General features: G+C 50.2%; 1 protein-coding gene across 9 annotated transcripts; it reads left to right on the top strand.

The window, feature by feature from the left end:
* Window positions 1–3,587: 3,587 nt before the first annotated feature.
* Window positions 3,588–14,640, top strand: LOC102449234 (uncharacterized). 9 transcript variants are annotated; one of them, XM_075912614.1, is made up of 4 exons: window positions 3,588–3,838; window positions 3,880–3,902; window positions 6,771–6,971; window positions 12,347–14,640. In XM_075912614.1, exons 3-4 carry the CDS (start codon window positions 6,833–6,835, stop codon window positions 13,726–13,728), a joined length of 1,521 nt encoding a protein of 506 aa, XP_075768729.1. In that variant the 5' UTR covers window positions 3,588–3,838; window positions 3,880–3,902; window positions 6,771–6,832; the 3' UTR covers window positions 13,729–14,640. The 9 variants fall into 9 exon arrangements, with proteins under 9 accessions (XP_075768729.1, XP_075768728.1, XP_075768731.1 ...); XM_075912620.1 differs by lacking the exons at window positions 3,588–3,838; window positions 3,880–3,902 and adding exons at window positions 7,707–7,860; window positions 8,266–8,442 and having other exon boundaries at window positions 6,860–6,971; window positions 12,350–14,640; XM_075912613.1 differs by having other exon boundaries at window positions 3,588–3,902.
* Window positions 14,641–15,352: the final 712 nt, after the last annotated feature.

Below are 15,352 nucleotides of genomic sequence, written 5' to 3' on the forward strand. Positions count from 1 at the left end.
GAGCCAATGTACTCCCCCCAATAAGATCTGAAAGCTCCCTACCAGATGATTCATATTAAACTGAAAAATGGGAAATTGAATGGAGCTGTACTGAGGCACTGAATTTTCCACAAGATGTCAATCCCAAAGGTAAGTTGGAGTGAGTGGAGATGAAGAAAATTTGCTGGAGCTTGCCCTAGAAATATATTGAAAAACAGATGTAGCCTTTTAGTTGCTTTAAATTGTGCCAGAGACCAATTCAGCTCCACGGATCAGAGGATACCAGTATTTCTGCAATGCATCTCTTCAAGTGTGCTGAGCAAAGCTCCCAGGCACCTGAGGATCCAGACCAGAGTCTCCACCTTTCCTATTGTCTTCCCCCTAGCCCATGTTGTCTGGTTCCTCTGTTTACCTCCTACCTTTCATTCCTTGTTACTCCAATCATTTTTCTTTTTTTGTCTTGTCTGCCCTTTCATTGTCTGCCCTTTTCCCCATTTCCTATGCTCTATCCACCCTGTCTCTTGATACCTTCCCCTTTATTCCAACCCCTGCCTCCGCAGAAGCCTCTTCCTCTCTCCCCCGCTTCCCCTCCATACAAGCCCCTTTCTCTCTCAGCCCTTCCCCCTAGTTTCTCCCTCCCTTACCTTCTGCGGGGCTAGACTCAGAACCGCATGCACCACCACCTTTTCAGTTTTAAAATCCCAGGCGTGATGTCATGTTACACCCGGGCGTCTCCCTGCTCACCTGCAAACGGTGCGCATGGCAGCAGCAGCAGCAGCGAGCACCGTGTACAGGTAAGGGGGAGCTGAGCCGGGAGCTGACTTCCGGGTGTAGGGGCCCCCTTTGGCGCGGGGCCCGAATCGGCTTACGGTCACTCTTCATCTTTATAAATGAAGGCAGTGACTATTGTTAAATATCATCACTGAAAAATGTATGTGTGTATATAATACACTATAATTCTCTATATTATTTTAGTGTTTATATATCAGTGTGAGAGAAATAATGGTGACCTGCAAGAACTCAGGTGGTTAAACACAGGGTTCCATAGGACAACTAATTTTAATGAGGAGTAACAGTAGTTCGAATTAGGAGCTTTAATTCTAACTACCTAGCCCATGCTGCGTGTAGTTGCAGGCAGGTAATTGGAACTACCGGGCATTTAAAAATGGTGGCGTCTGGGAACATGCAAATGAAGCCCGGGATATTTAAATCCCAGGCTTCATTTGCAAGTTCAAATGACTACATTAGTCACTCTAATTTGAACTAGGGTGGCAGTGTAGACATACCCTTAGAAACTTGAAAGCTGCTCTCATGTCCCTTTTCAGTCTTCTCTTTTCCAAGGTAAACAAGGCCAATTCCTTCAGCCTTGCCTCATATCTCATGTTCTCTAGACCTTTCATCATTTGTGTTAATCTTCTCTGGACTTTCTCCAGTTTCTCCTCATTTCCTGAAGTGTGGCGCCCAGAACTGGACATGATACTCCAGCTGGGGCCTAATGTAGATGACTCGTTCCCTGCCTAAGGGATGTGAGACTGGGCAGGCTAATTTCCAATCCTCCTGTTTATTTGTTTCCTAAGCCAGGTGGGCACAGTGGTTCTGATGGGGGGCCCTGCAGGAAGGCAGCCCGCAGTGCTCCCTGCCTGCCCCAGGACTGCAGGTGTCAAACAGCTATCCAGCCCACCCCAGAGGTGACCGCTTTTCAGCGAGCCTGAAGCAACACAGCACCAGCAATGCACAGGAGAATGGCTCCCAAGCATGGCTTGCTCATGACTGCTTCAGTCCAGTTGGATGGGCCTCAGCCTCTTTCCTTCTCCTCCCCTGTTTTGCAATGGGACTGTAAAGTCTGGGGAAGAGGAGTGGAGGCAGGCAGAGGTGTCTCCCTGCAGCAGATGTAGACACGTATCTGCATTAATCATTCTCTCATTGAAGTTTTTAGCTTTGTATTGAGTCCTTTTACATGGAAACTTTGTATTACGTCTTGGTGGAATAGTCCCTAGGACAAGTGAGGCAGAGACTGTCCCTGTGGGCTGAATGAGGTGGAAACGTATAAGGCAGAAGGTGAGCACCTCTTGGCAGTTGCAAAGGTTGGAGAGGGGATGGAAGTGGGCCCACTGAAAGGAGACTGGACCTGTGGATGCCTTGGGGTTCAGCAAGGGCCTGCTTTGGGAAGCCCCCTCTTTGGAGGTGAATGTGGCAGCACTGAGACACCACCCAGAAGCAGGCGCCACAGACACTAACTGCAGATGCATGGGATGGCTTGCACAGATCTTGCATATGCATAAGATGATAGATCTGCAGGGGGGGGGGAGTGGCATAGCGAGGGGGCTGGACAGGGTCAGTTGCCCCTGGACACCATGCTAGGAAGGCACCAATTTAATCCCATTCTGCTCCTCCTGTCATCCCTCAGTTTTTGAGTTCCTACACCGCCTGCTACCGGCAGCTGGAGCCTCCTCCCTGCATCTCTGCTCCAAGCCCAACCCTCCTCCATCTCCACCAGCAGGTTAGTGCATGGAGGAGCCCCGCCTCAAATGGTAGGGGGTGGGAGAAGATGCAGTACAAGGAACGAATGGTGAGTGTTTTCAACCACAGAACCACCTAATTTGCAACGCCTGGACCAGGTAGCAGAAGAGGGAGCAAACTGTGAGGCTGTGTCTACGTTGGCACCCCTTTCCGGAAAAGGGATGCTAATGAGACACTTCGGAATTGCAAATCCGTGGGGGATTTAAATATCCCCCGCGGCATTTGCATTTACATGGCTGCCGCTTTTTTCCGGCTCGAGTTATGCCGGAGAAAAGTGCCAGTCTAGACTTGATTTTCCGGAAAATAAACCCTTATAGGGATCTTCCGGAAAAGGGTTTATTTTCTGGAAAATCATGTCTAGTGGGGCGCTCTTCTCCAGCATAACCCCAGGCCGGAAAAAAGTGGCAGCCATGTAAATGCAAATGCTGGGGGGGATATTTGAATCCCCCGTGGATTTGCAATTCCGAAGTGTCTCATTAGCATCTCTTTTCTGGAAAGGGGTGCCAATGTCGACACAGCCCGAATGTTTTGGACCAGGAACCCCGTCCCTCAGAATTTGCAACGCCTGGAGCAGGGAGCAAGTCCTGAGCAGTAGCCCAGAACGTCAGGGATGCAGGGCAGAAACCGCAACAAGGCACAAAATAGGAGGGTTTCAGTTTTCGTCTTTACACCGGGGACGGAGCAAAGGTCCGTCTCGAGGCCGAAGCCGTTCGGTGAGAAACTCCCCCCGCCGGGGGTCACGTGAGCACCAACCCGCGCGCCTGGGACGCTCCGCCCCGATGCCAGAGTCTGTCCCTGCGCGCTCGGGCCGGGCACAACCCCTCCGCGTGCCCCGGCTGCCGCGTCCCGAGCAGGCGGGAGGGGGGGCTCGATCCGACACGCGGGGGGCGTTGAGAAGCGCCCGATGCCCCCAAGCTGCTCCCCGCACCTCACCTCGGCTCCTCCGCTTCTCCAGTCCTGCCCCTCCCCCCCCGCCCCTCAGAAGCGGCAGCCCAGCGAGTAACGGCGCCAGCACTACGCACAGCGCATGCGCAGTGACAACGGCGGGGTGTGTGCGCGCGCGCACAATGAAAATCCGGCCCGAGTGGTGCGGAATGGGGCCGGGTCGGACCGCGCGTGCGCAGGGGGACAACACTCCGCAGAGTAAAGCTCAGACCAGGAGCTGCCTGGTTATATCGCAGCCCCGCGGGGTTGGGCTCCAGGAGTCGAGCCGGGATCCCATCGTTCCATTCCCCCCGGGGGCGCGCGTGCAGCCGGGCCCAGCCCCTCCGCACGCGTCTCCCGCCCACTGAGCAGCAGCTGCCGCCGCCGCCGCACCCGGAACCTGCGCGCGGAGTGAGGGCAGCAGCCTCAGCCGCGGCTACTGCGCATGCTCCGCTCGGGCGGCCTGAGGCCTGACACCGGTGCGTACGGCGCGGGAGCTGCTCGGGGCCAGCCGGACCGCGCGGGTGGGGGTGGGAGGGTCACACGGGGCTGGGGGCGAAGGAGGGATGGAAGTGACGGGCGCGGATAGAGGGGACTGGCGGGGGGGCATCTCGGGCCCTTCCCAGGGCTGGGGTCTGGCGGGCACCACGTGCCCAGGGACTGGCCGGGGCGGCGCTTCCCTGCCGGGTGCGGGGCTCTCGCTTGCGCGCGGGGCGGGACTCGGGGAAACGTTTTATCTGCAGCCCCTGCAAACCCGCCGTGGCTCGGCCTGCCTCGAGCGGCCAGGCAGGGGCTGGGAACCTACGGCTCGGGGGGGGCGGGACATGGCCCCTGGTTTGCCTGGATCCGGCCCTTCTGGCAACCCTCTAATATGGGGGAGCTTGCACTGGCTTTCTAGCCCCAACTCCCCAGAGCCTGGTTATAGGTTAATGCTAGAGACTGCACATATTTCCCCACATGCACACTTGCCAGTATATTTTTTAGCCACCTGGATCAGACCTGACTTGAAACGGGTCTGGGACCTACCCCTGCTGTGGCTCTACATTTAAACCGTGCTCCCTGGCCTTTGTGTTTTAGGAGGCAGGTGGGCAGGCAGCCCCACTCAGTTCTGGCTCCTACTGGCTTCAGGAGCCCTCCCCTAGACAGGGACTGTTGCCACCCGGTGCTACTGCTCTTTATCAGAGGTAGCAGCACAGGGCAACAGATCCACTAGGGGAGCGGTTTTAAAACTGGCTCCCCTTGCAGATCCGGTGGCTGGTGCATGCAGGGCAGGGGCTGCTTGGAGCCAAACTGACTGCAAGAATGCAGGGTCCAGGAGGGAGGGGAGTCATACGGGGCAGAGGGGAGTCTGGGCTGGGGAGGGAGGGCAAGGGGGAGGGAAGTGACATTGTGTGGGAAGGGATGGGCCCATTTGCGATGTTTGCAAACCTGCACAAGGAAGAAGAGATATCTGGAAAGAGAAGGTTTTTCTGAAATTTGGTGTGGTGCAGATGTGACAAATTTCAGAAAAGCCTCTTTCAAAAGAAAAACAGAAAAAGATAGTCAAATTCACAATTTGCATCTTTCTTTTCAACTTTTCCTTGTTGTGTAGATGTAGCCTTAGAGTGGGCAAGGTGAGGGGCAGGGGCTTCAGCAGAGTTACTGAGCAAGCTGTGCCCCTAACTTCTCCCTAAGTAGCACAGTCTTACAGGAAGCAGCTTTCTACATACTGCTGGTCTTGCTGCTCCCCAAGAGCTTTGGGGCATGTAAGAAACCCTCCTCCCTTCCCCAGGAGCAGTGCCCAGAGCTGCAGGGGGGGTTGGCCCCAGGCTTCTCCCTGCAGAGCTGGTTATGATCCCTGCCCAGGACCCAGAGAAACTGCCAGCAGCTCCTGGCACGTGTGGGGTGGGGGAGCCAGCCCTGGGACAGATCTGAAGGGGTTAAAGAGGGGTACAAGGATGTGAGAGGCTGGGGCAGAAGAGAGATGCAGGAGGCACTGAAGGGAGATGGGGGGATTCAAGGGAGACATGAGTCAGATGGGAGCAGGGGTGCAATGAAAGGAAATTCTGGGAGGTAAAGGGGGTATATGGCGAAGGGAGGTTGGGGGGAGACTGGGAGTATAAGCAGCCTGGATGGGGAAGGGAGAGAGACAGGGCAGGGGTTATACAGAAGGGGAGGGAGAGATACAGTGGCAGCTCCCCCATCTCGTGGGGCAGGAGGGGAGAGGGCAGAGGTGACTGGTGGTAGCACTTGGGGACACCAGCTCCTGTGCCCTTGACAAATTTAAGTTGCTAAATAGGGTGACCCAAATGCCCCCTGCCCCTTTGGGTGCCACTTCCTGTGCCCCTTCTTCTGCAAGCACCAGTCACCCACCCAGCAGCGAGAGGGGAATTTGTTGAATTATTATTTTAGTGTTGTAGATATCGGCAAACTGATCCATTACAGGTGGGCATTATTATATTTGCTTATTGATTTTTCCATTATAAATATGCAAATAAAATGTTCCTGTTCTGCCAAAAGTTTGTGGTTCTATGGTATAAAAAAGGTTGGGAACCACTGGCCTAGTGGACACTGGCCTAGTGGCTCAGTGAGAACCAATAACTGAAAGGTGAATCCAGACAGTTTCAGGCTAGACAGGACACACAATGCTAAACAGCTGTCTGCCTCCAGTGTTGAGGCACAAATGTTTGTTAAAGAGGACAATGAGCCACAGATATCAATAGCCACAGGAAGTGGTGGATTCTCCATCTCTTGATGTCTTCAACTCAGCACTGGGTGACTTTCTAGAAAGCAGGCTGTGGGGAAACAGCTTTGTGCCTGGGTACCTGGGCTAAGTGTAATGGCTTGTATCGCAGAGGGGGTCAGACTGCAGGGCTAACGTTCCCCATGGATACTGTTAATCTATTAACTTCAAGGTCTCATCCTGCAAACACTCATCCTGCAAACACTCATCCTGCAAACACTCACCATGCATGCTTAATAGTAAACATTTGACTGGCATTAACTTCACTTCATCTCTGTTGGGGGGGGGGGGGGGTTATAAAGTGTCTGTTGGCTTAGCCCTTATGAGAGGGCCTGGGTCTGTGCTACAAATATATGGAGGAAAAGGAGGTATTTTAGCTGCAGGAACCTAAATTTAGATACCTGCAGCCATGTTCAGGTAGCATAATTAGTGGCTTGTTTCTCGAAAACACTGAGTGCTCAGAACTGAATCCATTGTTACAGATGCAGTAATGTTGAAATTCAGGCTCAGCATTTGCCCACTCTGGTCTAGCATGTGTGTCACCAGAGACAGTCTGGGCAGAATGGGAGTGTGGAAAGAAATTAAGCCCTTTCTGAAATGTCTCCAATTGCTCCTCTTCTGACAGGCTGCAGAACACTCATGTCAATCTCTGGCCCAGCCCCTGGCCTGTAGAGCCCGGGACAGGAAATGGCTGTGGCGGACCCGGTGAGCTTCGAGGAGGTGGCCGTGTATTTCTCTGAGGAGGAATGGGCTCTGCTGGACCCAGGGCAGAGAGCCCTCTACAGGGATGTGATGTGGGAGAATTATGAGGCTGTGAGCTGGCTGGGTGAGGATTCCTGTCCCCTTGGGCATCAGAAGCTGTGTGGGCTTTGGAGCAGCTGGGTTGCGTTTGGTTCAGGGTCCCTCATTGCCCCGACCCTAGTGTCAGGAGTATCAGCCCCAATAATCCTGGCTCCTGTGTGAGAGATTGTCCCCTCCATGCCCACTCCCAGGGGAAGCAGGTTCAGGGATATAACAGTGGTGCTGTTCTTTCCACATCCAAGGTCTCATCTTGCCCATGTTGTGCCTTGGCCAGAGTGGAAGGGCCCAGGCAGGAACAGTGGTTACCAGAGTTGTGGGTCTGGGTGCGTCTGCTGTTAGTGCCTGCAGAGTACTCCTCCTCAGGGTTTGAAGCAGCCAGCCAAGGACTCTCAGGCTACTTCCTCTGCCTCCTTTTGGCCCAAGTAGAGCATCTGATCCACAGAGCAGGGTGAGCTGAGCCCACCAGCCAGGAGCTTTGTGGACAGAGCCCTTGGGGAGCTGGAGCTCTGCTGGGTCCTTTCTCTCCCAAGTCCTAGTGACCTGCCATGTGGCAGCTGCAGTTTGAGCTCTGCCTGGGGTCCTCAGTGTCACTAGAGCTCCCGTTCTGAGCAGTGTGTTCCTGTCCTGCCCTGGGGTAGAAGGATGAAATGGGCCATTTAGGAGACTTAGTTGTACCCTAGAGAGTGCAGCAAAGCACTCAGCTCCTCCCTGGAGGTGGCACCTTTACTGCAGGTGAATGTGTCCTGGGATCTTGTACCAGCCAGAGCCCAGTCCCTGCAAGGTGTGGAAGGAGCCTCTCTGTGTGCGTGACTCGGATCCTGGCTCTGGAAGCAGTAATTGCACAGCCCTTAATGAACAAGATCAGCACTTGGTTCATTGCTCCCCTGACAGGATTTCCAGTCTCCAAAGCTCACGTGAGTTCTTGGGTAGAGCGAGGGGAGAAGCTGTGGGTCCCAGATCTCCAGGGCTGTGAGGAAGGGGAGATTGCTCACCTGTGTGGGAGACATTGACTATCAGCCAAATTTCTGTCTCATCATTGTATGTGTCAGTTGTGCATTTTCATCAAGTCTCACTGTCCCTTCAGCCTATCTTCAACTCCAGTCAGAGGGAAGGGGGGGGGGGGGGGGGCGGTGTTACCCAGGTTTCCTTCTACCTGAAGCCCTGGGTAACTTATTTCTGTGTGAGATGGTGTTGGGAAGTAACTTCAGGGAGACGTGTCCTCCCACCAGTAGGTGACTGGCACAAACAGGACCACATAAGAGCTTTCACTTAAACTTTAACATTATTTCATGTCAGTTACTTACACTTGTCTACAACAGGTTAATAAAATGCTCCCAAACTTCAGTACTAATAATTCCTGTTTGATCCGGCCCAAGACCTGCTCTGTCAGGACCCGGAGGCTGGTGGCTTCCCTCCATCAGGGGCGTGCGGTGCCTAGAGGGAGCTGCCATCCATTTTCAACAGCGAGATGCATCCTGACAGAGGCAGACTGAGAGGCAAGAGACTTTGCTCACTCTTCTTCCCGTACACCAACTCTTCCCCCTGCTTCACCAGGAGCATGTGGTGTGCCAAGCTGCCAGGTGTTCAGAATGGCTGGTGGTTCTGTTTAGGTGCCACGTGGCCCTGGCTGCAGGGGGTGAGAGAGTTTGTGCGCTCTCTTGCACCCAGTCCTCGCACCTAGCTGCAATGATTGGCCTCGGGCAGGAAAGCACACAAAGTCTCTCCCCGCCACGCCTCCCAGAGACATATGGCTCCGAATGGCACATGGAGGTAACCTCCTTGAGTGGCCTGGGACTGTTCCAGGAGGGTGCCTGCCTCGGGGACCTTGTTAGTTTTCTAGATGGGAGCAGCCTAAGTAAGTGGCTCCTGGCCATTGCCTGCCTTCAACATCCCAGGCCCCCCCATTCTCAACTCCCTGCCCAGGACACCATGCAAATCCTCTGCACGTGCATCCTGCCCCAGGTCACAATTCCCTCTGTCGCCCAAGTCAAAATTCACTCCTGCACCTTTACTCCCTTCTGGACCCTGCACCCCAATCCCCTGTCTTCAAAACTCCTCCTTCACCCCAATTGCTTCTCTGACCCCACACCCTTTCCTGTACCCCAGTCCCTTACCCCAAGCTCCCTTCTGCACACAGCTGCCTTCCCAAACTCTACACCCCCTGCATAGAGATGTGTGGCCCATGAGCACTTTCCAAAATCTTAGTGTGCCTCCCCCCTTCAAAAATGATTACCCATCCCTGCTCGAGTGACCCAGTGGCAGTTTTAAGAGAGCCAATCTTCCTTCTGTTGGAGGGGACCATAAGATGTATCCCACAGGGGAATCCTTGATAATTCCCTCCTGATGAGTCCAAGTACCCCTAACTTGTCGTTCCTGTTCATTTTTTGGTATTACAGTAACACATCATTCTGGGGAAACTTATTAAGTGAGCAATGCTAAAAGTCAGGCAGGAGGTCACCTTCCAAACATCAGCCAGCCAGGATATTTCAGAGTTTGCCTGCCTTGGGCCCCTGCCAGATGTCACAAGAGGTTGATTGATCACGCCACACTACGAGGCGCATTCGGTCACCATCACAAAACATAAAAAACCTGCTTTATTTACATAGTTCCAGAATTAACTTTAGCAGCTTGCCAAGCACAGCAAGTTTGCCACAACAACCATGCCATTGCCGGACCCTTGCCCTATAGGTGGACCACCATGGAGCTGGACATTTAATTTGGCATAAGGTGGATAGGGATAGGATAAGGTCTGATTAGAGAGTCATAGATTTTTTTGTTGTACCCTTAAGATCCTATACGAGGGAAGAGCGGAAACACTAACTTTCGTTCTTTTGGACTTGCCCCTCATATGATTATAGTTGCAATGCAGTGGATCCCATTTCATCTTTTAAATTTACCAGGGCCACCTTTTCTATTTCTGTCCCCACTTTTCAGGCACTGTGAAAGTGCTTGCAGTCTAACAGCAGGAGGTGGTGCTTCATTCTTTTCCAGATTGTTAACCGCCTTTTCCAATTTCTTATTTTGCTGCTTTACTTGTTCGAGAAATCATATGCCTGGACAGCCTGTTGCTCTGCCAGCAGAACAGCTTTCCAGTGCTGAACAGCATGTATTGCTTTCTCTTTTTTAATTTCTTTTTCATTTTTTTGGGAAGCTTGTATAGTGGAATGTTGTTTAAGCCATTTTATTTTAATTGCAAAATTCTAGCTTTTTTACTTTATTCCTATTCTTTCCCAAATTTCCTCTGGATTTACTTCCCACTCAGGGATGTTGTCCCATTCCCCAGAAGCAACTGCAGCCACTTGCCTAGTGGTACATTCTAACTTTTGCCGTGGGTTCTCAATAATTAAATCACAATGGCTATGATCCAGAGGGGCTCTACCTTACTTCAGGGCTAATATTTTTATTATACCCTGTAAAATTTGATTCTCCTGTTTTTAATTTTCCCCTCACTTTCTCCAGTTGCCCTTTAGCTACACTTAGATGACTTTTTTTCTATCTCAAGCTCTTGCTTATATGCTCCCAAATCGACCTGCTGCAGTATACGCAAGTGAAACTGCTGCTGCCAACCACCTTTCCTCATTCATTTATACTTGTTAAAGGTATCCTCCAGATCTTCAGATTTAGATATGCCCTTCATCAATTTGGGACGAGAGGCCCATAGTGACAGTCAGACCTTTTAAGAGCCACTTTTCCCAACCCGATGGGGCTGATACCATCTGGCCCCTGCCACAAAATTCACTTCTTTCCTTTGGTCCCAAGATCTTCTTGGTATATAGATGAGAGACGGCAGCTTCCCTCCTATATTTTCCAAGGCACAGGCCTCAACACTGCAGTGTCAAAAGACACCCCCTCTCTTTCCTCCAGTGTACAGCCAAGAAGACACTCCTTGTCATATACTTTCCAGAGGTATGATTGACTCGGGCTATTTCCTCCAGGCAGACAGCCCCCATAGTCAAATATCACTTTAACAACACACTCCTTTCTTATCACTTCACCAGCAAATTCCTTCACACATCAGTGCTTTTACTGTGGATTCTTTTGTCTGTGCCTGCATTCTCCACCATCAGTCATGGGAGGGCACTTTTGTATGGTTGATCATGCCGCACTACAAGGTGCATTCGATCAGCGTCACACAACAAAAACCCCACAGTAGCCCAAATATACCTTTAACAAGTTTTATTGCAAGCAATTTAAGAGCAGTTTTAAAAGCTATATATATATATAAAAATTAGCCATTAAAGGGCATTAGAAGGCATGTTAAAAACAATGTTTAAATTGAATAGTAAACAGTCTAAATCTAATCCTTAACCCAATATAGCAGCCTAATTCTTAATCCAATTTCACACACACACTCTTATACACACATCCCACTCACTCTCTGGAGCTGGCCAAACCCCAGGTAATGGAGTTGAGGCACAAGTCCAATGTGCACGTGATCTCAATATGCTGAATCGATGGACTCCAACTCGTGGCAAAATGGTGTCGGATATAACCCCTTGGCGGGGGCCAGTCACATGACACGATGTCCACTGGTTGCACGCAGCCTGGTGGGGTGATGTTGAACCATCCTTGAGGCACCCTGCTCGTGCCACCCAATTCTGCTTGCCTCACCACAAGTGATAAATAATGGACTGTCCTTGATTAGGTTCCTCCCTTGTTACTCCTCCTTATCTGGGAACTTTGCCTCCTTCTGTACCATCTTGTCTCCTCAGCACACACAGTCTTTTTTTTCCCACACAGTCCCTTCTCCCAAAGTTGTAAACAAGTCTTAATTCTCCAGGGCACTGGCTTGAACCTTAGTATGGCCTCTCTTCAGCTCAATTACTGTTAATTCACTCATGCCAACCATTCACACGACCCATAATTTGTGCTACAGACACACTGAGGACACACAGGTAAGCTTCTCAGCAATTACAACAGAGATCTCTGCAGGAAGGACACAGGCCTTTCTGTGGCACCCTACTTCTGCCCCCTCCTGTGGCATGGTCATGTGTCTTTCTAGGTTCAACCACTGTTTGGGCTTACAGTAACTGTCATTGGTGGTTGATTTGAGTACTGAGTCACTAAGTTCATGACCTATCGCTAATGGTGCTCGTTAGCACAGTTAGACTTAAAACCAGATTCATGCTTTGTATGTTTACCTGCATGTACAAGAATGATACAGGCACAGAAATAGGACATAAAGTTTATGGTTAAGACTGTAACTTTAAAAATGGTAGGCATAACACATCATGTAACATCTCAAAGATGCTTAATGAAAATTCATATTTCATGAAGCAGGAGGAGGCTGTGATAATTTCAACCCCCCAGCAGTTGCTGGGTGTTTTCTCTCCCTTTTTGAGTTCCTCTTTCATCTTAGCCCAGAGAATGACTCCTGTCTGGTTTCTGTGTCTGTCCCAGCAGGTGATAGGATGCTGAGGGAGAACAATAAGGAGAGTCTTCAGCAGGCAGGACTGGAGCAAGTCCCTCCACCTGGGATGTCACTGGAAAGATCTGAAGAGCATGTTTCCCAGAGTCCTGAGCAGGGAGAGACCTGTGAGAGTCATCTTAGCCCAGAAAAGCAGCAGGGAAATGGTAAATGCAGTCACAAGAGCAGAGGGGTGCAAAGAAACAAAGAAACTGTTCAACAGAAAATCCCCCATCAAGAGGGATCCTACACTTGCAGTGACTGTGGGAAAAGTTTCAAATGTCAACAGGTCCTTATTTTACACCAGATAATCCACAGAGGCAAGAAACTCTTCAACTTCCCTGCCCGTAGGAATAACTTTGATCTGAACTCCAAGCGTATTGCCTCTCAGGGAATGCATCCAACTGAGCAAATCTGTGAGTGCCCTGACTGCTGGAAAAAGTTACATTGCCCATTAGATGTTACTGAACACCAGAGAAACCATAGAGCAGAGAAACCGTTCAAGTGGTCTGACTATGGGAAAAGTTTCAGTCTGCACTCACGCCTTGTTGAACATAGGAGAATCCACACAGACGAGAAACCCTTTGACTGCTCTGACTGTGGGAAAAGCTTCAGTACTAAGTCAAATCTTGTTACACATAGGAAAATCCACACAGGGGAGAAACCCTTTCATTGCTCTGACTGCGGGAAAAGCTTTAGTCGGCGTTCACATCTTAAGACTCATTGTGCAATCCACACGGGGGAGAAACCCTTCAACTGTTCTGAGTGTAGGAAAAGCTTCAGTCAGAATGCACACCTGATTAAACATCAGAGAATTCACACAGGGGAGAAACCCTTCAACTGCTCTCACTGTGGGAAAAGCTTTAGTCGGTGCTCACATCTCAAGACTCATTGTGCAATCCACACAGGGGAGAAACCTTTCAGCTGCTCTCACTGTGGGAAAAGCTTCAGTCAGATCGCAAGCCTGATTAAGCATCAGAGAATCCATACAGGGGAGAAACCCTTCAACTGCTCTCACTGTGGGAAAAGCTTCAGTCAGACTGGAAGCCTGAGTAAACATCAGAGAATCCATACAGGAGAGAAACCTTTCAGCTGCTCTGAGTGTGGGAAAAGCTTCAGTCAGAGCTCAAATCTTATTAATCATCAAAGAGTCCACACAGGGGAGAAACCCTTTAGTTGCTCTCACTGTGGGAAAAGCTTTAGTCGGCGCTCACATCTTAAAACCCATTGCACAGTTCACACAGGGGAGAAACCCTTCAGCTGCTCTCACTGTGAAAAAAGTTTCAGTCAGAACAGAAGCCTGATTAAGCATCAGAAAATCCATGTAGCAGAGAAACGTTTCAACTGCTCTGACAGAAAAAATGTTCAGTTGTAGCTGATAGGTTTTCGAACATCAGAGAACCAACATGGATGAGAAACTTTTTAATTGCTTTAACTGTGGGGAAATGGGTTTAAATTACACTGAAGGGAGGTTTAGGTTGGACATTAGAAAAAACTTGATAACTGTCAGGGTGGTGAAACACTGGAATAAATTGCCTAGGGAGATTGTGTTATCTTCATCACTGAAAATATTTAAGAACATGTTAGATCTTGTTGCATAAAAAGCCTCTGCCTGAGCTTGCTTAATTTTACACACTCATTTTCTGAAAATACACTAAACTGAAAGGTCTAAGGTTTTAAACTGCAACTCATTATAATCTTTGTCAAACTTTGCAATTCATTGTAATCTTTGTAAATTCATTTGCAGCTTTGTAACTCTCAGAAGCTTTGTTTTATAAGTTCAGAACTTACTCTAAGCTTCAATGTTGTAACCTTTGTAACTCTCAGCCGCTTTGCCTGAAACTTGCTCTAAACTGCATTCTCCCCTGTGTGATGGTGTGTGTATGTAGTAGGAGTTGCAAGGCTGGAGTACATGCGGATGAGGCATCAGACTGCTGCTTTGCTGTGTAAAGAGAAGTCTGGGCATGCTCCTTGGTGATGAGATGGATGAGTCACAGGAGCCATACACACACAATAAAAAGAGAGAGAGAGAGCACTTGGCCAAAGTGTGTGTCTTTTTTTTTTTTTCTTCCCCTGTTCCTGAGAAGCTCCTCTTTACAGCCAGTATCTCTCCTGCCCAGCTCCCCAGCCATGATGAGCAGACAGACTCTCCAGAATCTAAATGCCTTGGCTCCTTCTGCAACCTAGGTGCCTGTGGTAGCAGCTCTATCTTCTTTAGTTTATACTTTTAGTGGCAGCTCTGTACCTTCTTTAGTCAAACAATAAACCCGTACTAGTGTAACCCTGAGTGGTCTCCAGTGGGAATTCTTTTGGAGTATCATTAACTGATGGAGAATGTGGGTAGACCACCAATAGGGTACACTAATTAGAGAAAAGGGGTGATATGGAGTAGGGAGCATGTGGGATCCTGATATGCCTGCTCCCCCTTTCAGGTACATTAGAGGAAAGGGGTGATATGGAGTAGGGAATGTGTAGGAAGCCCGATAAGCCTGTTCCCCCTTCCATATTTTGGGTACAATGCTACTATTTGGGATAAGAAAGGGGAAGAGCCCCCCGAATCAACAGTGGAGGGGAAGATGGCAAAATTCGCACTCTTCTCCCCACAGACCAAGGGTGTTGACCTTTAGGCCCCAGGGCAGTTGGGCCTCAGGGACCATCATGGCAGATATAGAAAATACATACAAGAAATATTATGATTTGTATTGTTCAAAGGCTAGAACAGCAGCATGGTTGTGGCAAACTTGTTGTGTCTGGCAAACTGTGAAAGCGGACTATATTGCCAAAACTATGCAAGTGAAGCAGGCGTTGGAGCAGGTCAGGGCGGAAAGAGATATGTGGAAGGCACAGGCACAAGAAGCCGGGGCAAGCTGCCAGCAGCTGGCAAACTCTGCCAGTAAGGCAAGGGGGAAAGCTGAAGAGGGAGAGGGAACAATGCAAGGAATTGGAGGCCCAAGCGGCGTGTTTGCGGGGGCTGGTTATAAAGCAGGGAGTCTGTTCCA

The sequence above is a fragment of the Pelodiscus sinensis genome, chromosome 31 (assembly GCF_049634645.1).
Source record: "Pelodiscus sinensis isolate JC-2024 chromosome 31, ASM4963464v1, whole genome shotgun sequence".
Taxonomy (NCBI): domain Eukaryota; kingdom Metazoa; phylum Chordata; order Testudines; family Trionychidae; genus Pelodiscus; species Pelodiscus sinensis.

Coding starts and splice junctions, on each gene's coding strand:
- LOC102449234 (XM_075912613.1), top strand. CDS start 6,833: ATGGCTGTGGCGGACCCGGTGAGCTTCGAGGAGGTGGCCGTGTATTTC. Junction 6,972..12,346: donor TGAGGCTGTGAGCTGGCTGG/GTGAGGATTCCT, acceptor TGTCTGTCCCAG/CAGGTGATAGGATGCTGAGG.